Here is a 25,681-nt window from a genome sequence, read left to right on the forward strand (position 1 = left end):
CTTGAGAGACTATAAAGACATTTAGCTAATGAAGTAATAAAGCAATATGAAACAGAGACTAAATATAAGATTAGATTATTAGAAAATGCCTTTATTTAAGAGCACATACAGAATAAAGTCATACTTATTTTCTGAAAGCGGCATTATGATGAGACAAAGCATGACTTAAATATATATTTAATACATTTTAAACATATATTTAAATTATGCTATGTGATATACATTTAAGTATGTGCAGTTCTACAGTTCATGAGATTGGTAATTTCCTAGTTACTACTAGAAAGAGTTATTGCTAAGAAGTTCTTTTTAAAATATCTGTTATATGCATATCTAAAACTAAAGTTAGAAAAAAAATAGTCACAAATATGACCTAAGTCTGCAGCCTTTTAGACTATTGAAGAACATTTTTGGGTACATAACCACAATATATATTATGGAAAAGAGAAATCCTTATAAAAATTTTTATACCTTTCATCAGTGATTTATCTTTTGTCCATATATTGATAAACTAGTCAGTTCTGAATTTCACTGACCACTTGCATTGTTAAGGAAAAGAGAATAAAAGCTACCCTGTTATACTAATCAAAACCAGTACCTATGAAACATGCGACTATAGTGCCCACTTTTTTCAACACTTACCACTTGTTACTCACTCACACAACACACATACATATACACACATCCTTCATAAAAGTTTCTTACACAATTAAAGATTTGTATATTATCAAGTTTCTCTTTTTCAATACTTTCTGCAATTTTTCTCCTAAACTTCTTTTCCTTCAGTGTATTAGAAAAGTCACCTGGAATTAAAGGTTTATTCTATATATTTTTTTCATTTATCTGTAGAAATCCTGTTCAGAGGTCTCCTCCATCATCTACATTATGTTCATTTTACTATTTCCCTGACACTTGTGTTATCTCAGTAAGGCAAACAGAGTTGAAAGGAACATCATTCATTCAGGGAGTTCAACCAGGAAAAGGAGAAGATATGCCGAGAAAGCTCAGATTCAGCTCCATTTTCACTCCCTAATGCTGTTGCTTGTTCTTGGAGGGAAGGATTTTCAAATCCAATCTGCAACAGAAGAAAATATGAATCAAAGAAAGAAACTTTCTAAAGGATAGGTTCAGGTACTTTCTACTGAGGTTAAACAATAATAATAATTATTATTCTAATAAAAGGCATAATTATTATTAAAACAGAAAGCAAACTCAGGTTATCTTGGCTTTGATCAAGAGCCATAGAATACTTCATGCTCATGATCCAAAGAGTAATAATAATACATGCAATTGAGAGAAGTCTTTGGGAAAAAGTTCAGGCTACTCTAATTTTTACGTCTGTTTGTATAGTATTTACTGAGATGAAAGTTTCATTGGAATGAATAAAATTTGGATCCAGAAAAAGTCTATAAAAAGAAACAATAATTTAAATAATTTTCAACATCAAATGGCATCCCAGGACAAAATATAATTTTCTAATATAAAAGTAAAATTGCTTACAAAGATGTAAAGGTAGATATTGATGAGTATATTTTTTGAATAAATATAGGTCTAACTTTGACAAATTATAAATGAACAGACTTTCTTCTCTTGGCAATGAAATCTAACAAAGAGAGATTCCATTTCTAAAGAGAAGATCTCTTTATAAAATATATTTACTTGATAAATACCTGATAGAAACAAGTTGTATGCCTTTGAACTTAAGTAAAATTTAGATGGTTTTCATGAAAAGCAAAGCATTAATAAAACAAAGAACAATGATAGAGAAGTGTTTTTGAAATGTAATTTGATATATAAATGCAGGCTCTTTATATACATATATACAATGATAAATGTAGATATACTATGATATATGTAGATACTGTGAAAACAATAAAAACAATTACCATATTCTTATGACTTTACAAGTAAAAATTTTCCACAGATTAGCATACCATTGATTTCAAAGCAATAAGGTAGGCACATGCATTAAATATAGAAGCTCTGAGTGGTTTTATGAAGCTGCTTGATGAATAAATAACACCTGTTATAGGCAAAGCAAAACTTTGGCAAGTATGTTGTTTTGTTATCAGTCAAAATAGTTTTGAATCGTAAAAATAAGTGCTTATTTTACACATTACCAGATTTTATCCTACATGTGTGTGTTGGGTCATGTTTTAAAGTTCAGTAAAATTATCTAAATCCTTATACCTTTGAGATTATTTTTTTCACTGTTACTCTTTGGTAGAAACTTAACATAAAATCATATTAACCATAGATTCTGCTGAAGAAGGTGGTTTTCTTTGAAGGAATATTTGTGCCATCAAGCAACATTGGATTTTATTGATTATTTTTAAGAGCTGCTTTCAGAATATTCTGAAAATGTGTTTAGATACTTCAGTGTCTTTGAAATTGAGGTGGAAATAACATCTTTCTGTCAGATTCCTGTGCCTATCTATCTACACAAATGAAGCCCTTTGACCCTTGTCATTGACCCCCCATAAACCTTACACAAACAACAAAGTCTAAGAAACAAATAAAAACAAACAAGTAATTTGTGCATATTACGGATACTTTTTGTAATAGTCTTTATTAGTAAATAGTAAATTCTAAATTTCGAATAGTACATTCTAAACACTGTAGCTTCTTTTCTTTGAAGGCAAGTTCAAATCTAGAGAAAATTTCAGGAAATGCATTCTCAAATAGCTGGAGGCTTACTCGCTATTAAGAATTTTTCTGTAGAAGGATGTAAAGTTTGTAAATCTGCTGATATCTAACAAATGTTTAGGAACATGTTTATATTTTCATGCTTTTCTGTACTTGAGATTAAAATTTAAAAGACTTTTTTGGTTAATATCTTAAAGCCTCCAAACAAAAACTAAATCAAAAACTAAATCAGTTGCAAACAATTAAAAAAATTTAAAAAGTAGTGTGGTGCTAGGAATGCGTTGTGCACATGCCATCATACGTAAAGGCTCTAGTTCAAGGAAGAGGAGAATGAGAATGAGAAGATGGAGAAAGAGAAACAAAAACAGGAAAAATATGACACCTTATGTATTTTTTATGAAAATGTGAAATGTTGCACTCAAAAGATTGAATGCAAGAATTTACAGAGACATAAGCACCCACGTGTCCATCAGCAGATAAGTGGAATAATCGAATGTGGATAAACAAAATCAGAAATATAGATATAATAAAAATAAAGGGAAATAGCTTAATTAAATAAGGCAATTCTGATGCTACAATATGATGATCCTTGAGGACAATATACTAAACGAAATAAACTTGTCATAATAAGGCAAATATTATATAGTTCCACTAATATGATGTATCTAGAGTAAAAAAATTCATAGATGAATTGGATAATAGAGGTTACCAGGGACTTGTGGGAGGGAGGAAATGTTTTTGTTTAATAAATAAAAAGCTTCAGTATTGTAAGATGACAACACTTTTCACAAAGTGAAAAACACTAACACTAATGAATTTTTAACACTAATTTGCACTAAAGTACAAAACACAATTTAACACTATTGAACTATACCATGAGAAATGATTAGGGTGGTAATTTTTATGTTATGTATTTTTAAAGCAGCTAAGCGGCCAGACAGATATTACAACAGGTAAGATGCTTGCCTGGCATCCAGCTGTCCAAGGTTCGATCCCAGGCACCATTTATGGTCTCCTGAGCCTGCCAGATGTGATCAATGGGCACAGAGTCAGGAGTAAGCTTTGAATACAGTTGGTTATGGTCCAAAAGCAACAGCAACAATAAATGTAGTTTAAACATTATCTAGGTGACTTTAGACTAAAATATGATCTTTTCTTAACTAAGAATAACTCAGAATCAGCTTGGAACAATGAATTGCATTGTGCTGCTTCTCCCTCTGTACTTTATCACTGTGGAGTAACTGCTCAGGATAAACCTTAGAAGAAGCAAACTAAATGTTGTATTTATGCTTCTATGGACATTTTTCTTTCACCAGGCCTGCTCTTTTACTAACAAACTTTTTTGGTGTCTATAGTCACCCAACCAGGTGTTATTAGCAGAAAGCAAGTTATTAGCATGATGGTACCAAAGGAAATGGTAGGATGATGAGTGGAGACTTGGGCTTGATTTTATGATAAAAAAATAATGATTTTTTTAAAAGCCAAATATGCTTCTGATTGAAAATTTGTTTAATCATAGTGTTAAACTGTTTTCAGTGTTCAGTTGATGCCAAAACATGTCTCTAGGCACTTCATACAGAAGATATAACTGGGTGCCAACTGGTGAACATCCTCTGTTGTGTCACGTCAGGAACCCCTTTTTCTAGGTGCATCTTGCCATGCATGATTCACTGAACAAAATTAAATTTATGCTTTCCCAGAATTTAGCATATTCTGTGAATGCCAGCTACAGCTCTCCCCCAAATTCACTACACCATTCATGAATCTGATTCATTAAAAAGCAACTTCTCCATGTTTTATTCCCCAAGGTTTACCCAAGTGGTAGTCAATACTCTTCAGAATTGCATTACATGTAAGATATTAACGGATGGTGGTGGCTCAATATCCAACCCTGCTCGAGAAAATTTACTATTATTTAACATCTTTACTCTATCTGAAGGATGACTGTGGTGGATACTGTAGTCACTGTGCCAGATCAAAGGAAAAGTTGGGAACAGTGAGAAAATTTGTGTCCAGTACCCTATGCTTGGGCCTCCATCTTTTCTGTTGCTATACCAATCACAGATCTGATTACCACTTAGTGTTCTTGTCCGTCTAGCCAATCCGGAAGAACTCTTGCACATCTATAAAAAAATCTATTTGCCTCACAGGAATGTGGGCAGAAGGAGTAAGGCTAGACTTGAGGCTGCTGAGTGGATAACCATTTGGTATCTAGTTTGCACCTGCTTGGCTGGGTTAGAGAATCAAAGCCAAATGGTGGAAACAGGTGTGAGTAGTATTGTGAGGTCATGCTTGGAAATGTTTATTTAGAAAGACTAAGCTCAAGCATTGGCCTGCCCCTACTATTTAGCTTTCCTAAACCTAAGACCCTGGGAAACTCAAGCACTATAAATTATACAGTAAGAATGCGTAGCCAAGAGACTTGGCCAGTCATCAATGCCTGAAAAGTACTGAGGTGTCTGTCATCTTTTCTCCATAGCAAGGTTCTAGCCTTGGAAACTGTTGGCTTTCAGGAAACTTTTCTTTACAGAAATGAAGACAACTCTGTTTGGTAATGGAGCAGTCTTGGGTATATTAGAAATGACACAGCTGTGAAAATAAAGTGCCCTCCCTATGAAAGACAGAGGGCAAAAAGGAGTACCTCCTTCCCACAAAGATTCCTGAAAGAAAAACACTCTCTGAAAAGCCTCTCTACCACTGTTTGGGAGGATTTGTAGCCATTCACACTTAGTCATGTGTGGCTAACTTACAGGCGAATGGACTTGATTTGGGCTTTCATTGCCATTAGTTTCTTCCTTCTTGTTAAGGAAGATCAAAAACCAGAGACATTTCCTCAGGCCTATAAAAACAAAAACAATCAGAAATTGGCCAGAGCAATAGAACAGTATGTAGGGCATATGCCTTGCACATGTTCAACACAGGCTCAATACCTTGTACCCCATATGGTCCCAAGTATCACTGGGTGTGACCCAAAAATAAACAAAAATCCCCCCCAAACACCAGAAATTAAGCTCATGCACTTTTTTCTTGATCTAGAAGATGTATGATATAATTTTTTCTTCTAAAACATGGTTTCTAGAAATTAGTGGGGACAGAGTGAAGAACAGGTATGAGAAGCTGAAAGTTGATGGTGCTTATAACCTAGCAAAACTCTAAAACCCACTTTCTCAGATATACTCATTAAGATGGTATGTTCTGTGAAAAGAGAACTGAATTACAAAGAACTGCTAATGACTTCACTAATACCTCACAGGCAGAAAGAAGAACTTTTGAACTTCTCTTCTGCAAATACGACCAGAAGCGTCTTTTCTAAAAGCTTTGGGATGCAAATAGCATTATTGGACATAATTGAAAACTCAAATTGAAGAAAGTTGAGAAACTTTCTCTAAGTAACCATAAGGATAAAAATATGAGAGTTGCTAATAGTAACAGAAAGTCCAAAAAAGACATCTCCTATTGTTAAACCTATGAGTATCAGGGGAAAGGTGCTAGCTGACTTCACCTTTTGAAGTTGAGAGGAAAACTAGTTATCAGCATTGGGAAAAACTATAAAACTAGAGAACTCTCATTCTCATTGGAAGACATATTCCTTGAGCAACAGAGGCATAGATACAATGGCTCTATGCTTGGTAAGGATGCACCAACGTAGTATAAATAACGAAAAGCAGGGCAGTCCTTGATGATATCAACTCAAATAAAATGTGAATTCACTTATTTTTCTTCAGTGTTGGTGTGACCTCCATTATAATACTCATGCATAATCTGGTGAAGGACAAGGTGGCACTAGGTTTCAAACTTCCAATTGCTCTGTGATCTTGAGCAAGTCACTCTCCTTCAATGACCCCCTTACTAGACTGGATTAGGGGGATTTTTAAATATTCTTCATTTCTATTACACAGGGCTGCTGTGTACTTTATTTTTTGTTGTTGTTTTGTTTTGTTTTGTTTTTGGCCAACTCAGCAGCACTCAGGGGTTACTCCTGATTCAGTGCTCGGAAATTGCTCCTGGCTCAGGGGACCATATGGGATGCCGGGAATTGAACCCAGGAGGGTCTGCCACATGCAAGGCAAATGCCCTACCATTGTGCTATCTCTCTGGCCTGTTGTGTACTTTAAATGAAAGATCTCATTAATGATAAGCAATTTGCACAAGGCATTGCCATTGGCTGTTTTGTTTTGTATTATTTTGGGGAACATACTCTGCACTGTTTAGGATTTACTTTGGCTCTTCAAGTCAGGGATCACTCTTGGAGGCACTCTGTGGACCATACAGGGTGCTTGGAGATTGAAACAAAGGTTGGCTGCTTGAAGTCTTAGCCACTGTAAACTTTGGCCCCTGCACTGGTTTTTTTAAAGTACATTCACATTATGATGGATTACTTATTTGCCTTGAGGGCAATAGGGCTATATAGGGCTATAATAGGTGTTTCATAAAATCACTGAGATACATAAACTTAGGAAAAATCCACAGGATGTACAATACTTAAAAAGGTCCTATGCTAGATAAGAATAATGAAAAAATTTAAAAGACAGGAAACAAAACTCAGCTAGCTATGTCAAACATATCTCCCCAGAGAGTTTTCTCCTGAATTACAGTTTTCATGGAATTATAGTGCTGTGGACACACATGTGCCAGGGGAAATGAATTCATTGCACTATTCACATGCAATTTACATTACATTTTCCTCTTTAAAATGGAACCATCCATTTTCGCTTCCTATTAAAGTGACATTTACTAAGGATGCTCTTTGATCTTAAGAAATGCAATCTACAGTTTTGTACAGATTTTTTTTGTCCTTTTAGTTTTCAAAGCTTTCCAAATGATAATTATTTGGCTATATGTCATTTTTTCAAGCAGGAAAATAAAAGCATAACAAAATAAAACCACCATTGTGTAATACAATAAGAAGGTTAATGTGATAGGCTCATTACAACTTAAGAGTTTAAGGAAAGCTTACTTTTCTATAATTTTTAAATGTAAAAAATGTCTGAGTTTCATTATAATATAATTTTCAGGATTATTTAGTCCTGATCAATGTTATGCTGTAAGCCAGTCCTGGACTTTGATCAACTTTCTTTCTATTTTTATCAAATAAAATTTCAGCACAGTTAAAGCAGATTAGTGATTTTTTGTAAGCCTGAATTTCCTAATTCATAAAACATAATCAAGTGGTCTCAGTAGGAATATCTATCTGAAAATAACTTGACACTCAGTTGTCCCCCAATTAAATTTAGAGAACAAAGTTATATTTTTATTCATTTTTATTTGTTTGGAAAAATTGAATAGATCATTTCAAAGAATGCTGGTCTATAGTCACACTCATGGGAAATCATGTTTCTTGGTTGCTTGCTTTAAACATACCGTAATAACTTGAGAAATTAATATCTTGGTGAAAAAATAATTTTCCAGTCCTCTAGTTTCAACTATATCTCACCTCTTATGTTTGGTGGCAGATGAAGTTCATTTTTGCATTTGAAATCAAAGAACCTTTGGTCTCAAAGATCATTTGCAACAAAATGATATTTTTATAGAAGCCTTTCTCCCTGCAGAGCTAGGAGTGATAAGAAAGCAGGGCCTCCCTTTTTGTCATGTTCCAGTTAGTGATGTGATCTAGATCAGATGCAATGTGGGGTGGGGGATCAAACTCAGGACTTTAAAGGTACAAGGTATATGCTCTACCATTCTGACCTATATCCCTGGCCTCCTGAAAATAATTTTATATCTTTACTCATGACACTTTCTGAAGATCCAGAGTTCCATGTAGCATTATCTCCTTGGAATTTGGGGCTTATTCATTTGCTTCCTTCTCCCTTCCTTCCTTCCTTCCTTCCTTCCTTCCTTCCTTCCTTCCTTCCTTCCTTCCTTCCTTCCCTTCCTTCCTTCCTTCTCCCTCCTTCCTTCCCTCCCTCCCTCCCTCTCCCTCCCTCCTCCTTTCTTTTTCCTTCCTTCCTTCCTTCCTTCCTTCCTTCTTACCTTCCTTCCTTCCTTCCTTCCTTCCTTCCTCCTTCCCTCCCTCCCTCCCTCCCTCCTTCCTTCCTTCCTTCTTTCCTTCCTTCCTTCCTTCCTTCCTTCCTTCCTTCCTTCCTTCCTTCCTTCCTCCCTCCCTCCTTCCTTCCTTCCTTCCTTCTTCCTTCCTTCCTTTCTTCCCTCCTTCATTCCTTCCTTCCTTTCTTCTCTCCTCCCTCCCTCCCTCCCTCCTTCCTTCCTTCCTTCCTTTCTTCCTCCCTCCCTCCCTCCCTCCCTTCCTCCCTTCCTCCCTTTCTTCCTTCCTTCCTTCCTCCCTTCCTCCCTCCCTCCCTTCCTTCCTTTCTTCCTTCCTTCCTTCCTTCCTTCCTTCCTTCCTTCCTTCCTTCCTTCCTTCCTTCATTCCTCCCTCCCTCCCTCCCTCCCTTCCTTCCTTCCTTCCTTCCTTCCTTCCTTCCTTCCTTCCTTCCTTCCTTCCTTCCTTCCTTCCTTCCTTCCTTCCCTGGGATCACCTTTATACACTTCATACCAGGACAACATTTGTTGGGTTTAAAATGATCAGGGGTCACTTTCCTTACTAGCTTTGACCTCCAAATACCACTTTTGCTATTTTGAGTTGATGAATTCCAAGGTGTGGTTTGTTCTAAAGCTCCTCTGAGTTCTGCTATGCTAAATAGGAATGATCTTCATCTTCTTGCAGAGCACCTAAACTAGGAGCCCTGCATTTTAATGGCTAAAACAAATCTGTTAGAAGTTTCTGGCCTATGGACAGTTGTGGCTCCTTAAACAGTTTAGGCATTAATTGGTCTTTAGCTGAAAAAATAAATCACTCTAAATTTTATATTATTATAAGACATCTGTGAGTCTAAATTGTATAGAGATATTAGACCAAAAATTGCATCAAAGCTAAAATTAGAGTGTCACTGTTTAGTGAAACTTATCATAATATTGCAGAATTTAGTCATTTAAAAGTACCAGGAACCTCAGTGGTTCTGGTTATAGCTCTAATAGATATGTCCTTGGCTAGAGACAAGAAAAAACAGTTTAATTATTTTAAGCCATGAGATCTTGTCTATGGCCAACCATTTGGAATCTTTTTTCCTCCAGGTATTCTACCCATACTTGCCTTCTACTTCTCTAAATAAAACTTTGTAAAGGTAAAGCATAGAAATGAGGACCCTTTCTCCCATATCCAGTTCAGAAAGAAGTCACAAAGAGAGAGCCAAGAAAGAGATTATAAGCATCAATCGAATGGCATATAGAAAATTTGAAATATAGCCATATTATGTCCACTAACAAATAAAAAGAATATGCTATTCATACATACAACAAAAAAGTGGATTTCAATGTATTGTGCAAGTAAAGAGTCTGGTCACAAAAAGTCTACATACTTTAAAATAAAGTATATGGACTTACACATTTGAAAACCTATAACGACAGGAAAACAATGGAAAAGCATGAAGGTGGTTAGCAACAATTGCAGCTATGGGGATTTTGAATTCATGGAAATATTTTGCATCTTACTTGTAGTGGTAGATGGATACTGTTACTTATGCATTAAAACCTACTGATATTTTGTGAATGAATCTAATATGAATATTCTGAGTCTTTACTCTCCTGGGAATGAGGTCTTTTGGGGGACTGAAAAATTTTAGGAGAATTTCAGAGTTGAGTCACCATCACATCTCAAAGGAGTATAAACATTCAGAGGTATAAACATTCAGCTAAATGAATATTCCAGTTGAAAACAACTTAACATATGGGGATTTTTTTTTATCAGAAGACAAGAATATATTTTAAAAAATACAGTGGATATATAATTTACTGAGAATTTATTATTATTTCCAATCAAGGAATAACAGGTGTTAGACCTAAGTCCATAATCTTCCCAAAGAAAATATCTTAAAGCAATTTATAAAATATTTCATATTAATCCTTTCACTGTTTGATGTTGTATAAATTGATGACTTTTATTGAACTTCCCAGTGAGAAACCAAGGCTAAAAATTTAAACAACCAGAGTTATATATAAAAGTGGTAGGACTGGAAAACTAAGTTTTTCTTCCAATTTCTGGTGCCCTGAGCTCAGAGTAATTTTTTACAGAACTCATTTGTCTCTTTTCAAGATTAAAGAATGGAAAGGGTAAAGAGAATAGTCTAATCTTGAAACAGCAGATAACTTGAGGACCTCTTTCAACTACACACACACACACACACACACACACACACACACACACACACACTGTGATTCTTTATAGAATCATAATTTCAGAATTTACAGATTGTTTTATTGTCAAAGTTCCTATCTCCAAAGCAAAAATCTCTCATTAAGTGGGAAGTCTTACAGGGAAGGAAATTTGTTAGAGTAAAGGAGGCATATAAAGGCAGTAGATGAAGACAAGTTAGACTGAAGAAGTGTCCCCAGTGAGATATGTCCAGGACAGGCTTATAGAAACAGCTTTCCAAGGACAATTGACTAGTATCTGAGTTCTTCCTCACCTTATAATTGTTTTGTCTTCTGAAGTTGACTAGGTATATATACATGGTATCATGTTTTTCAAAATTAGTTTTAAAATTAAAGGGCGGATTTGATCAAAGCTATTTTATCAAACCCTATATTAACTAAGTATATAGCAGGCAAGAAATAAAAAGTTAGAGAGGGGCCCGGAGAGATAGCACAGCGGCATTTGCCCTGCAAGCAGCCGATCCAGGACCAAAGGTGGTTGGTTCGAATCCCGGTATCCCATATGGTCCCACGTGCCTGCCAGGAGCTATTTCTGAGCAGACAGCCAGGAGTAACCCCTGAGCATCACCGAGTGTGGACCAAAAACCAAAACAAAACAAAACAAAACAAAAAAAAGTTAGAGAGTCATTTTTTAGTTAAAGAGCAGTTCATATAGAAGAGTTTTGTACTACATGATTTATCCCCTTTCTTACTAAATTTTTTGAGGGGAAGGGAACATGACAGTGTTTGAAATAACTCTTGTAAAATGAATAGAAACTATGGCAAAGGTTTGATATAGATTGTACTACAGGGGTGAAATTTGATGTAAGTCTGAGTTCAAATATTGTTGAAAAGTTACTTTCTTTTCAATTAATGAGATTGGGGGAATGATTTTGCTTCTCTGACCTAAAAAGAAAATAAGGATCTTCATTCACTACCAATGGAGATATATGACATCTAAATTTTGCAATGACCTGCTTTTTTTTATTAGTCTGCCTAGGTGAACAGAGAAGTCATACAATAAAGTAGAAATTATATAGCATCTGAAATCACTGTCAGGTTTTACTATGTGGATGGTTTTGAGGAAATCACCTGGAAGTAAACCATTTTAAAAGTTTGTGGTTCTAAGACGTAGGTAAAATACTCCATGACATTGAGACTAAAGGCATCTTCAAGGAGGAAACTGCACTCTCCAAGCAAGTGAAAGCAGACATTAATAGATGGGGGAACTATATTAAGGTAAAAAGCTTCTGCAAATCGAAGGATATAGTGCCCAGGATACAAGAGCCCCACCCCCCACTGAGTGGGAGAAACTATACACCCAATACCCATCAGAAAAGGGTCTACTCTCTAAAACATACAAGGCACTGACAGAACTTTACAAGAAAAAAATAACATCTAATCCCATCAAAAAATAGGGAGAAGAAATGAACAGACATTTTGACAAAGAAGAAATACAAATGGCCAAAAGACACATGAAAAAATGCTCCACATTACTAATCATCAGGGAGATGCAAATCAAAACAACTATGAGGTACCACCACATGCCACAGAGATTGGCACACATCACAAAGAATGAGAACAAGCAGTGTTGGCAGGGATGCAGAGAGAAAGGAACTCTTATCCACTGCTGGTGGTAATGCCATCTAGTTTAACCTTTCTGGAAAGCGATATGGAGATTCCTCCAAAAACTGGAAATTGAGCTCCCATACGATCCAGGGATATACCCGAGGAACACAAAAATACAATACAAAAACCCCTTCCTTACACCTATATTCATTGCAGCACTATTTACCATAGCAAGACTCTGGAAACAACCAAGATGCCCTTCAACAGATGAATGGCTAAAGAAACTGTGGTACATAGACACAATGGAATATTATGCAGCCGTCAGGAGAGATGAAGTCATAAATTTTCCTATACATGGATGTACATGGAATCTATTATGCTGAGTGAAATAAGTCAGAGAGAGAAAGAGGGAGAGAGAGAGAAATGCAGAATGGTCTCACTCATCTATGAGTTTTAAGAAAAATGAAAGACATTCTTGCAATAATTTTCAGAGACAAAAGAGAGGAGGGCTGGAAGTTACAGCCCACTTATGAACCTCACCACCAAGAGTGATGAGTTTAGTTAGAGAAACAACTACATTGCGAACTATCCTACCAATGAGAATGTATGAGGGAAATAGAAAGCCTCCCTAGAGTACAGGTGGGGGCGGGATGGGGAGGAGGGATATTTGGGAAATTGGTGGTGGGAATGTTGCACTGGTGATGGGGGGTGTCCTCTTATATGACTGAAACCCAACCACAATCATTTTTGTAACCATGGTGTTAAAATAAAAAATATTATTTAAAAAAATAAAATTATAATATAGGTTTTAAACTAAAAAAAAAGTTGTGGTTCCATTAATGGATACATGTTTTAAGAACAAGATACTTTCAAAACTGCAAGTTATATAAATGAGGAATTCAAAGAAGTGACAAAAATTCATTTTTGCTTAATTCAATGTCAAACTGCTTTATAAAAATAACTCCTAGTTTCTTTAAAATTGTGACTTGCTTTCTTTCTTTTATTTAAACACCATGGTTACCAGGTTGTTCATACTAGAGGTTCCCCCCACCACACACACACACACACACACACACACACACACACACACACACACACACACACACACACACACAGATAAAGTTGTTCATGATTGAGTCACAATCATACAATGTACAACATCCTTCACCAATGCCCATATCCTGACACCAATGTCAACAGTTTTTATCTCACCCTCCCTGATGCTCTCTTCCCTCCCACCCCCTCTCCCTTGCCTGCTCTGGGGCAGGCATTTTATGAAGGAAATTTTAGTTCAGTAATTGAGCCTGAGATGCTTTTGAGTTACCAGGCAACTTATTCCTGGGAATGGGATTACAAAGAGCAGTAAAACAAAATTATAAATCTAAGAGAACTTTTGAATTATATCCGAAGCATTCAAGTAAGATTAATTATGAAATGTGAAACTCAACAAGGTAACCTTACATTGGGCAAATATTAATCCACAGAGGCTGGCACTTAGTCTAAGATTGTTGTCTGTAAAATATTCACAGAAAAAAAATTTGGATTCTTATATAATTAAGGTTACCAAGTTGGAGTGGAGGGTGTATGAGAAGGAAAAGAGGGGAGAGAAGGTGCAGATTAGCAAAAGTGACAAAAAAGTCACAAAAGTGACAAAGATAAAGGGTCTTTGGCACATTAATGGTGATGAAAGTAAATCTGTGTGCCCAATGCATAAACTATTGTAACTGTTAGTTCAATAATAAAGACATTTCAGAAGTCAAAAATCTGATAATATAATAAGATTTCTAACTGTCCATGTTATTTTTCAGAATTAAAGTATAGTACATGTTTTCCTTCTCCAGGTTATTGACTCTTTCATAATCACTGAGAACTATGTCAGCAAGATTCCTTATAATATGAATATAATTTGTACTCTCCACAAATTATGACAGCAGATAGAGTTAAGCAATATAGAGACTATAAAGACACTCAGAAATTCTAGGTTACATAGGTTCTTGTCTGACCATTGACATGTGAGACAAGTTATAGACATTCTGCATATTTACATTTTGTTTCAGATACTATAGGGATTCATGTAGTTCTCATCAACATTACTAAAGAGAGAGCAAAGGAGACTGTGAGGAACTCTAGAATAAAACTTCCAGAAAATTCAGTGTCAACCCAGAGAAAAGCCAATGAGTATAATAAATAACAAGTGCTGTGACCTTTCTGCACCTGCCACTCTGAATAAGCTTCCAAGATACTAGGTCCCAGAATAGGGTCATTTACCAAAAATTACATAGAATTTGAATCTTTAAGCATTGTTAGAAATTGCATTCAAAATGCTATTATCTATTGTAGAAGTAATATAGCAATCTTTGGGGCCGTCGAGGTGGTGCTAGAGGTAAGGTGTCTGCCTTGCAGGCGCTAGCCGAGGAAGGACTGCGGTTCGATCCCCCGGCGTCCCATATGATCCCCCCAAGCCAGGAGCAATTTCTGAGCGCTTAGCCAGGAGTAATCCCTGAGCATCAAATGGATGTGGCCCGAAAACCAAAATATATAGCAATCCTATGTAAACCTCATAAATAAGAATCAAGGAAAGGCTCTTGAAAAAGAAAAGGCTTAACTATGAAAAATGTGACTAAAAAGTACAGGAGTTGTATGTTGGCTTTCTAAATGCAATTCTTATTCTTTAAGACTTATAGATGAGGGGCCGAAGTGGTAGGTAGCACAGTGGTAGAGCGTTTGCCTTGTACGTGGTTGACCCAGGATAGATGCGGGTTCGAGCACTGGAGTGATTTCTGAGAGCAGAGCCAGGAGTAACCCCTGACCACTGCCAGATGTGCCCCCCAAAAGATTTGTAGATGAGCATTGTCTTCTGACTATTCATTTAGAGTTAGCACAATTGCAATCCCTCTGATGTTTTTGCATATTTAGCACCTTCTCTTCCTTAAGGGACTCCTTTCTTAGTAGCGCCATTGTAAAATCTCAGCACACAATGAGAACTGAAAAATCATATAATCTGTTTGACCCACCAGCACAAGAACTGCCTACAGTGGTATCCCAAAAAAGCTTTAGTTCCGTTCTAGACATCTTTGGTGTGAATAGAGCAAATCTTATTAGCTAATCTATGAAAATCTTACTTATTCCTGGACAGTCCTTTACAGCTTCTTTCTCTATTAAGAACAGCACATACTCATTATATACTACTTTTTAAAGTGGTCTACTCTAATTACTATTTCTTTTTACTGATTACTGAATTGTCCTTAATAAGTCACTAAATCACTACCCTGAGTCAGGAATCCCCTCACACGCAGGAAATTATCTTGAGGAAATTGCATTGTAGGAAGTTTGTAGATACAGCATTTTCTAGGAACTTGTTTAATTTTACATGAGCGAGCCTCAAGATTTGGGAAATTTTTATTTCTCAGCCTGCAGAAGAGGAACATTATGGGGGTGGGACTATATAATATGGATGTTAGTCAATGGGGAAAAAAAAAGATTTCCTACCCATTAAAGTAAAAATCAAGTACAGAATCTGACGCCAGATGCAGTGAAGTAAAAAAGCCAAAAGTGCTAGGCAGATTGCTAACTCCTGTGAGAAAACAAGAAGAAAACTTCACTGGTGTTATCACAAATAATCTTTGACAGCACTTAGGTGGATTTTTTTTTTTTCATTTAGTTTGGAACCCTATTCCATGCTTCTCAGTGGGATATTATTGCTCTAGCATTTTTAGACTCAACTTCCATGAAATATGTAAGAATTTCCAAACAGATCAGAAATAATCTTACTTCTCAATTATTTGAATCAAAATTTCCACCTCAAAATATTTACTTTTCCGCCATTTTCACTTGTGAAAATAAATGTATAGCCCAAACGTACTTCTTTATACTTTTCTAAAAATAACTTCCTTTTTTAAAAAAATAAAATTAAAGTTCATTGACAAGATACAGTGAAGACAATAAGTAATTTTCTGGCTTAAAAAAAAAAGCAAGAATTGTTTATATCACCTGATGACCCAGGAGCATAGAATGAGAGTATTTCTTTGACAGTTCCTTGATGAGGTGACAGTCACACCCACATATCATTTAAGAATGCTCATGGGTGTGAAGTAACCATGAACATTCTTCCTTGTGAAGAGACTGTAGAATTTTTAAGTCATGCAAATGTCTAGCCCAGTGTTAGAAGATATTTCTTATAAAAAGAAGTATTCTTTTTATAAAAGAAAGAAAAAAAATCCATTGGAGGATAACCTGTACTTTTCTGCTCGCAGGAACACATGCAGAGGAAGCGCTAGTCTACCAAGCCAATACTATCTTTGTCTAGCCATCGTCAGCGGACTCTCAGAATACATAAATGAGAGGTTATTTTCCAGAGCATATTTAAAACTCAGTTTAAATGTGCTACTTAGAGGTTGCTGGAAAGGACACAAAAGCAAGTCATTAGTCTTTAGAAGCCCACAGAAAAAGCTGAGTAAGGACAAGAGGTCATAGTAGAGAACCAGAGACATCAGCTAGTGGTTGAGACACAAATCTCCAGTGCATGCCTAATGATTAGCCTTTTAACTGCATGCCTCAGCATCAGCCTTGCTTGCACCCATTGCCCTGGGAAGCCAGGTGTGAGATCACCTCTCAGGAAGAAGCAAGGTGAAATCAAATTGGTTCCTTGTTTGTTTGTTTTTCTTTGATATAAGACAAACAAGTCAACCGTGGGAATGGATTGTGTCTGCATTTCCCCCAAAGCACAGTTGCTCTCTTCCCCTTTGAGAGACTTTCTTGCTGTGGTCCCAGCGGGGGCCCTAGGCAGCAGGGGATGCATTCAGACACAAAAGCATCAACACTAACCTGAGAAGTAGCTGCAGGTGAACTAGTTTCCTTACCACTCACTGCTGCCCTCTCATTGGCTGCGGCTTCTGCCACTTCTGCCTTCCGCACATTCGCATCCTCAGAACCGGGACACCCTATGTGCCCCAGACCTTCACTCCCTGGGGTGGAAGGTGGATTGGTGGTTGCTTTCCGGGTTTGGCCTTTATACCAGCTAGGGTAAAACAAGGGATCCGCAGAGTCCGTTGCTGCCGGGACTGAAGTTTCAGACTCTGTGGTCTGCTGAGAGCCAGTAGGCACAACCTCCCCCTTAATCAGGACAGATAAATTCAAAAGTAAAAAAAAGAAGAAGAAGAAGAAAAAAAAAAGCAATTGATTTTAGTTTCCTATGTCTTTGAAAACTGAGCTTTCTGAGTAAGGTGCCTGATTTATGCATGCTTTAGTTTCTCCCACTCTGCAGGTGCAAGGGGGATAGAGGATTGGCTTGATGATGGTATCCCTTTGTCTTGGCATCTGCCCCCTCTTTCTTTCTAGACTTGTCTGGTAGCCTGGAAAGGCAGGAACAGAAGCATAAAGTGTAAGTTCCTGATAAAATATCAGATATAGGACAAAGGTCACTTTATTGACCGGCATTAAATTTTGACATTGTATGTAGTGCCCCCAAAACCTCTTTTTCTAAAATTCCCAATTTGGTAGTTTGATTAAGTTCAACTTTCATTTGGGATTCATAGGTCTTTCGATTTCAATGTAACTGATAAATCTGAGATTCTAAGGAACTATAAATAGTATCTAAAAATTATAAATAGCTAGCCTAGTTTCCTGTGGAGACAGAGCCTGGGCTCTAATTTTGAGTTCCCCTTGAGCTTTTGTTTCTACATATCAATTCATACCACTTTGAAAGGTGCAAAACCAGGGCTTTCTTTGATGAGTTTGCAAGGTCCATAAACTCAGTGGTTTGGGAACTGTCTACTGTGAATATTATGAAGTTAGTACAAAAGCTTGAAAACTGGACAGTGACATCTTAGAGACAGAAGGCCAAGTAATTGGGTAAGCATCTGGCATGAACTAATTCCCTAGATATTTCTTGTAAAATTCTGTCAACATATAATCTTAAAAAAACCACAAGATACATAGAAAACTAGACTTCATTTACCCACTGAATGAAAGATTAACTGTCAGGTTAAGTAAGAGGGACAGACTGATATGATTTATCTAGTTACTTCATTAATTATATATAAAGATTTCCAATTTGAAAGTATAAACATTTTAATTTATCACATTATGCCTTATATTCATCTACATTTAAGGCAGAGTCAGTCCTCCTGATATTGGCTTTCTATGAAGTAATATGTTACACGCACACACACAAACACAGAGTTTCCAAACACCTCAGATTAGAGTGTGCTATTAGTGAAAAGGGGGACTAAATACTTGCCAACCAGTTATGACAGTTATGAACCTATTGAACCATTTAAAGAACTTTTTCTCCAAGACCTTAAAATTGCCTGAAATCTTCTGTATTCTATATGCACAGGTTTGGTATATAAGTCCCTTTTTCTTAAAGTAGAATAAATTGGGCTATTTAGCAAGGAAACACATCTATCTACATCTCTTTAGGAAGGAACTGAAAGAAGATTACCTGCGTCACCAGGGCATCTGCAATAGGTGGCTCTGAGGAGGCAACTGGAAGATCCCCTGGGCCATCCTGAAGATCCAAGGCCAGTTGAGTGGGCTCCAAGGTTTCCTCTGGACATTCATCTTCTCCTGAGGACTCCGTTCGTACATTTTCTACCTCTTCTATTTCTACTACTTCTCCTTCTTCACCTCTTTCACTTTCTTCTCCTTCTCCTCCTTCCTCTCCTTCTTCCCCTTCTCCTTCTTCTTCCTCTTCTGGTAAGGTAATGTATTTTTTATTTTTAAAACTATCACTGAAATCATGAAAACAATGAATGACCAGTATATACATAAAACATGGATTAAGGTGAAGGTTAGGAAAATCCTCTTCAACAAACACTGGCTCAAATATGTTATGCCAGACCTTGTGCTTCTAATTAAATGTGGACAGAATAAATGAGAGGTGGACCCAGCCATCACCTTCCTTGTAGCTCCCCTTCCACTTCAAAATATCTTCCTTACCAACACCATGTACCATCTCCATAATCCTCACATACTTCTTCATTTTATCCTGTACTTCAAGATCTTGAAAGGCTGATGTTATCATCCATTTATTTCTGTCAAATTTAATAGAAATGCTACTCTCTTTACTTTCTCAGAAACATACAAGTTCCTAGTTTTGTTTTTAGTTTTTATTTCTTTTGTTCAGTGAATGCTAACTTTTGTTTTGGGGTGAAACCTAGATGTGCGCAGGACTTACTCCTGACTTTGTGCTCAGAGATTACTCCTAGAAGTGCTTGGGAGACCATATGCAGGCCTGGGAATTAAATGCAGGCCAACTACTTGCAAGACAAGCACCTTATCTGCTCTATCTCTCCGGGCCATGAAGGCTTACTTTGGATATAATGCCTTCACCTAGTCTTTAAGCTTACTATTTTATCAAGCAATTAAAGGCAGACAATATTAAGTAATTTTAGAAATTTATCCTGAAGATTCGCTTCTAAAATTACATCTGTGAATACTAACATAGCATCATAACAACATCAATGGTATGAAGTTGAATTTTATTGTGTAGGCAATAAAGATGGCCAAATCTATGGTAAATTCTAAGGTTAGGTTCTTATTTGCAATTTTATTAGAATAAATTTTCAGGAGTGAAATTTCTGGGCTCAATGATAGTGTACTATAAATATTAAAATAAAACTGTTTTTTGTTTGTTTTATTTTTGTTTGTTTGTTTGTTTGTTTTGGGTCATACCCGATAGCACTAAGAGGTTACTCCTGGCTCTATGCTCAGAAACCACTCCTGGCAAGCTCGGGGGACCATATGAGATGCTGGGCTTAGAACCACCATCCTTCTGCATGCAAGTCAATGTCCTACCTCCATGCTATCTCTCTAGTCCTTGTAAAATAGATCTGGTCACAAAGACGTAGTTCTACTTTCAGGTTGTGACTTATTCTGTGACTTGCTATTATTTTTGCTTTCAAAAATTTGATTAATTGAATGTGCTACAATGTGTATCCAAATGTCTTCTCTGTTTTATTTTTTATCTCATCTATAAACTTACATTAGTTGAGAGTTTACATCATTGTGTATTGCATATGGTTAAAGTTGAGATCTCACCATCACCATCAGTTATAAAATATTTAATTTCCCAAATGTGACATTATATTAGATACTGTGACATACAAAACTAGAATAAGCCCTGTCAACAAACATGATTTTGTAATGAAATAGAACTTCACATTGGATTATGATTCTTGTAAAATTGTCAACATCCATTCCGGAGGTGATTATGAACCCCATTTTCCTCCTGCTGAACCCTTCAGCAACCTCACACACCTGCAGTTTTCACCAAACGGTCAAAAGAATAACAAACCTCTGTAAAAATCAATTTCACGTATTATTTTTTCTTCTCTATTGAGGTTGACTGTGAAGTGGCTCATGTTTTCATAACCATGTTCTATTTTCTCCATCTGAAATGCCTTGGATGCTTCAGAAATTCTGCAACAAAGACAAGTTACCACTTTCCATCGCTGTTTAAAGTTTGACAGCCTTGGATAGAAATGAAAAGTATGCAATTTTTTCATAAAATGAAAATTACTTACTTTTGCAACAGAGTTTTAGCATTCTGTGGAAGCAAACAAAAGACAGGCCTTCTTAAATTCTTCACAACAAATATAGTGTTGAGACTTAATTCTTTCCTTTGCTGAATCTGAAGATCTTATAGCTTCATTTTAAAATGCTATAACTAAATTCTTACACCAGATATTTCTTATATTTCTGAGATATAAATGTCATTTAATGCCTTTGATTTATATTTTTGAAAATTTAAACAAGTCATAGATATAATATTTTAATGTATTTATATTTTAGTTGGTAAAATTGATCAAAATAAAATATTGTTGAAGTGATTAAATGTGGGCCAGAGTGATTATTTCACATGTAAAATGTAGGCTAATTGTCAGGGGTATCCCCTGAGCATCACATTGGGATATGATTCCCCCCAAAATATAATAGCAACTACTTCTCTAACATAAGCTTTTTGATTAGTTATCTTTAATATCAAATGAAAACAGACTAACCTGTAGAAACACTGCCATTTCTGGTTCATCCATGAACTGGATTCCGGATTCAACCAATTTTGATACATTCTCTAAATGATCAGAATACTTTTTGATCAGTGAACGAACATGGTCCAGTTTTTCCTCTTGGGTTCGAGTAATGACTTGAGTCATTTCATTCTTCCTCTCCTCCAGGATGCCATACAGGTAATCAAACTTTTCACAAAGCTCCTGCTTCTGTTTTCTGCAGTATTCCTGTTAGTTGGGTTAGCTAATGTTAGAAAGTGTTTGGAAACTACCTATTTGGAGAAATTACCAGGAAATTTTGGGAAACGTGCAAGTTTACTTAGGTAGAGAATATATTTTTTCCTTTCCTTTAGATCTGTCTTTTTGGTCTAGATTCCTACTGTGCTGTGCTTTAAAAATCCTGTTTTTATTTGACACTTGACAATCTGAAAATCAAGCAAATTTACTAAATGAACCAATAATTTTTAAATCACTTATAAATGTAGAATTTCATATAAATTAGGACAATTTTTGGTTAGAATATAGATCAGTGTTTAGATTTGCTTTGGATTGTGTGTGTGTCACAAGAAAAAAAATCTATGGCATATTTTGGTTTGTACCTTTGAGTCCCTTTGCTTCTCCTATATTGTTACTATCTTAATTTCATCCTTCCACACAACCAACTAATCTCTTTATCTGAGATTTCCCACTGAATTGCACATACATGCTGCATCAAAATTCACTTAGCCCAAATTCAATCCCTTTTCCCTTTTATGACTCCCTATTGCCCAAACAATTTTTAAATAGTAATTTATTTAAGTAACATAATTACAGAAATGTTCATAGTTGGGTTTATGTTATAGAATGTACAGTAGCCTTCACCAATGCAACTTTTCCACCACTAATGTCCGCCATTTCCTTCCCACACTCCACCCCCTGCCTTTCTCTGGGACAGGCATTCTGTCTCTCTTGCTCGCTCGCTCACTCACTTACTCGGCCACTCTCTTTCTCCCTGTTTCTATCTCTCTCACACACACATTCTCACTTTCCTTTATGACATTGTTGTTTGCACTATTGTCAATAAGGGGGTGCCATGTATATCACTTTATCCCTTTTCAGCACCCAGTTTCTGTCCAAAGTGATCAGCTCCAACTATCATTGTCATGGTAGTTGTTAATGCACTTAGTAATCTAACTGCACCACCATTCTTTGTGGCAAGCTTCATATCATGGGCTGGTCCTCCTGACTCAGATCTCTATTGCCTCTGGATATTACTACCATACTGTCTTATTTTTGTTATATCCCACAAATGAGTGAGACTATTTTATGTCTATCCCTCTTCCTCTGACTCATTTGACTCAGCATAATAATCTTCATGTCCATCCATATAGGCAAACTTTATGATTTCTTTCATTTAATTTTTTCCTAATAGGGCCCGGAGAGATAGCACAGTGGCGTTTGCCTTGCAAGCAGCCGATCCAGGACCATAGGTGGTTGGTTCGAATCCCGGTGTCCCATATGGTCCCCCGTGCCTGCCAGGAGCTATTTCTGAGCAGACAGCCAGGAGTAACCCCTGAGCACCGCCGAGTGTGGCCCAAAAACCAAAATAAATAAATAAATAAATAAATAAATAAATAAATAATTTTTCCTAATAGCTTCATAATATTCTATTGTGTAAATTCATCCATAGTTTCTTTAGCCACTTATCTGCTATTGGACATCTAGGTTGTTTCCAGATTCTGGCTACTGTAAATAGTGCTGTGATAAATATAAGAGTGCAGAGGGCATTTTTATACTGTGTTTTTGTTGTCCTAGGGTATATTCATAGGAAAGGTATTGCTGGATCATATGGGAGCTCAATTTCCAGTTTTTTGAGGAATCTACATTTTTCCCCATAAAGGTTGGACTAGACTACCTTCCCACCAGCAGTAAAAGAGAGTTCCTTTCTCCCTTCATTCGTACCAACACTGGCTGTTCTTGTTCTTTGTGATGTGTGCTTAGTCTCTGTAGTGTGAGATGATACCTCAATGTTGTTTTGATTTGCATCTCCCTGATGCAAATGATAGTATTTGGAGTTTTTTTTTTTTTTTTTATGTACCTTTTGGCCATCTGTCTTTTTTCTTTGAGAAAATGTCTGTTAAATGTTTTTTTGTTGTTGTTGTTGTTCAGTTCTGTCAGTATCTTGTATATCTTAGATTTTAGCCCATTATTAGATGGGTATTGGATGAATAGTTTCTTCCATCCTGTGGATAGCTTTTGTATCCTAGTCACTGCCTCCTTTGAAGTGCAGAAGCTTCTCAGTTTAATGTAGTCCCACTTGTTTATCTCTGCTTCTACTTGCCTGGACAGTGGTGTTTCCTCCTTGAAGATGCCTTTAGTCTCAATGTCATGGAGAGTTTTGCTTATGTTTTCTTTTATATGCCTTATAGTTTCAGGTCTGATAGCAAGATATTTAATCTATTTTGATTTGACTTTTGTGTACAGTGTTAAAAAGAGGTCTGCATTCGGTTTTATGCATGTGTCTAACAAGTTGTCCCAATACCACTTGTTAAAGAGGCTTTCCTTGCCCCATGCTTTATTTCTTTCCCCTTTATCAAAGACTAATTGATATGCCTGGGTGGTCATTCTCTGAATATTCAAGTGTATTCCATTGATGTGAGAGTTGTCTTTCTTCCAATACCATGCTGTCTTAATGACTATTGTTTGTAATACAATTTAAAGTTGGGGAAAGTGATCCTCCCATCTTCTTTTTTCTAAGGTTTGCTTTAACTATTCTTGGGTGTTTATTGTTCCAAATGAATTTCAGTAGTGTTTGATTCACTTCTTTGAAAACTGTCATGAGTATCCTTAGGGGAATTGCATTAGATCTGTACAATACTTTGGGGAGTAATGCTATTTAAATGATGATGATCCTCCCATTCCATGAACAGGGTACATTTCTCCATTTCTTGTATCCTCTTATGTATTGAAACAGTGTTTGCAGTTTATTTTTGTACAGGTCTTTCACCTCTTTAGTTAAGTTTACTCCAAGATACTTGAATTTCTGTGGCACTATTATCAGTGGGATATTTTTAAGTGTTTATTTCTTCTCTATCATTATTTGTGTACAAGAAGGCTGTTTTATGTGTTAATTTTGTAGCCTGTCACTTTACTATACATTGTTTCTAGAAGCTTTTTGAAGTCTTTAGGGTTTTCTTAAAATAGTACCATGTTATCTCATGTCTTTTCATGAAAACAGAGAGAGAGCTTGCCTTCTTTCTTTCCTATCTGGATGACCTTGATATTTTTTTCTTGCCTGAATGCTATGGCAAGTACTTCAAGTTCTAATTTGAATAGAAGTAGCAAGAGGGGGAAGTCTTGTCTTGTGTCAGATTTTAGAGGAAAGGCTTTTAGTTTTCATGACCTGGCTCTAGATTTTGGTTTTATTTTACTTTTCTTCATCAAATATCTTGAGTCTACCAAAAATTAGCTACTCACTTTCTCTGCTCATACCCTTCCCTCTTTATTATTCATCCTCTTGTAACAGTTGCAATTGCTAAGCTATCTAAAAGGCAATAATGTTGAAATGTCTTCAAGGCCTTCTTTAATTGCTATAGCTGATTGCTAGAACACAATCATCATTGCATTTTTAATCAAATTATACTTCACACAAGAAACCCAGTGGTTCAAAGCATTTTAATAAAAATATCAGTTATTTTTATCATTAATCTGTCCATCGTTAGAAACTATTATTAAGTATGTCATTTGTATCAAGTATTCTGTAGTAATTTTTAAATCTGACAATGAATTAAATAAAGCTTCTATTCTAAGGCAGCAGAGAAAATTGAACAGACTAGAGTACAGGCTGCATGAAATGCAGGATGCCCAGGTTCAAATTCCACCAATGGATGGACATCCAGCACTACCAGAAACAACCTCTGAGCACTCTTGGGTATTGTCCAAAAAGACACGCACACACACACACACACACACACACACACACACACACACACACACACATTTAGGAACCAGATAATTCAATGGGGGTCATTACATGATCTGCATACAGGAGACCTGAATTCAATCCACATCATCAAATGGTCCCTTGAACACTGCTCGCAGCAATCTCCAAGCACTAAGCCAAAAGAAGCCCTTAAACACAGCTACATGTAATTCCAAAACTCATATAAGTAAATGACATAGTTTCTTTTCTTCCATAGGTCACAGTTTGCTGATTAAAAAAAAAGACATGAGCCAATAATGTAACGCAATCTAATATAATTGTGTCCAGCAAACTTATAACAGGTGTGAATGCT

The 25,681-nt window shown here is 36.3% G+C and overlaps 1 protein-coding gene across 3 annotated transcripts in view; it reads right to left on the minus strand.

The window, feature by feature from the left end:
* Positions 1-826: 826 nt before the first annotated feature.
* Positions 827-25,681, minus strand: part of TRIM55 (tripartite motif containing 55) — a 56,021-nt gene continuing 31,166 nt past the window's right edge. Inside the window, exons 5-10 of one of the 3 annotated variants that reach the window (XM_049781819.1) lie at positions 21,402-21,635; positions 20,925-20,947; positions 20,696-20,820; positions 18,842-19,080; positions 17,224-17,511; positions 827-1,072 (exon numbers count right to left, since the gene is read on the minus strand). In XM_049781819.1, coding sequence (XP_049637776.1) covers positions 950-1,072; positions 17,224-17,511; positions 18,842-19,080; positions 20,696-20,820; positions 20,925-20,947; positions 21,402-21,635 — 1,032 coding nt within the window. In that variant the 3' untranslated portion in view covers positions 827-949. The remainder of the gene's footprint in view (positions 1,073-17,223; positions 17,512-18,841; positions 19,081-20,695; positions 20,821-20,924; positions 20,948-21,401; positions 21,636-25,681) is intronic. The other 2 variants (XM_049781820.1, XM_049781821.1) reach the window with 2 other exon arrangements.

The sequence above is a fragment of the Suncus etruscus genome, chromosome 10, assembly GCF_024139225.1.
Source record: "Suncus etruscus isolate mSunEtr1 chromosome 10, mSunEtr1.pri.cur, whole genome shotgun sequence".
Taxonomy (NCBI): domain Eukaryota; kingdom Metazoa; phylum Chordata; class Mammalia; order Eulipotyphla; family Soricidae; genus Suncus; species Suncus etruscus.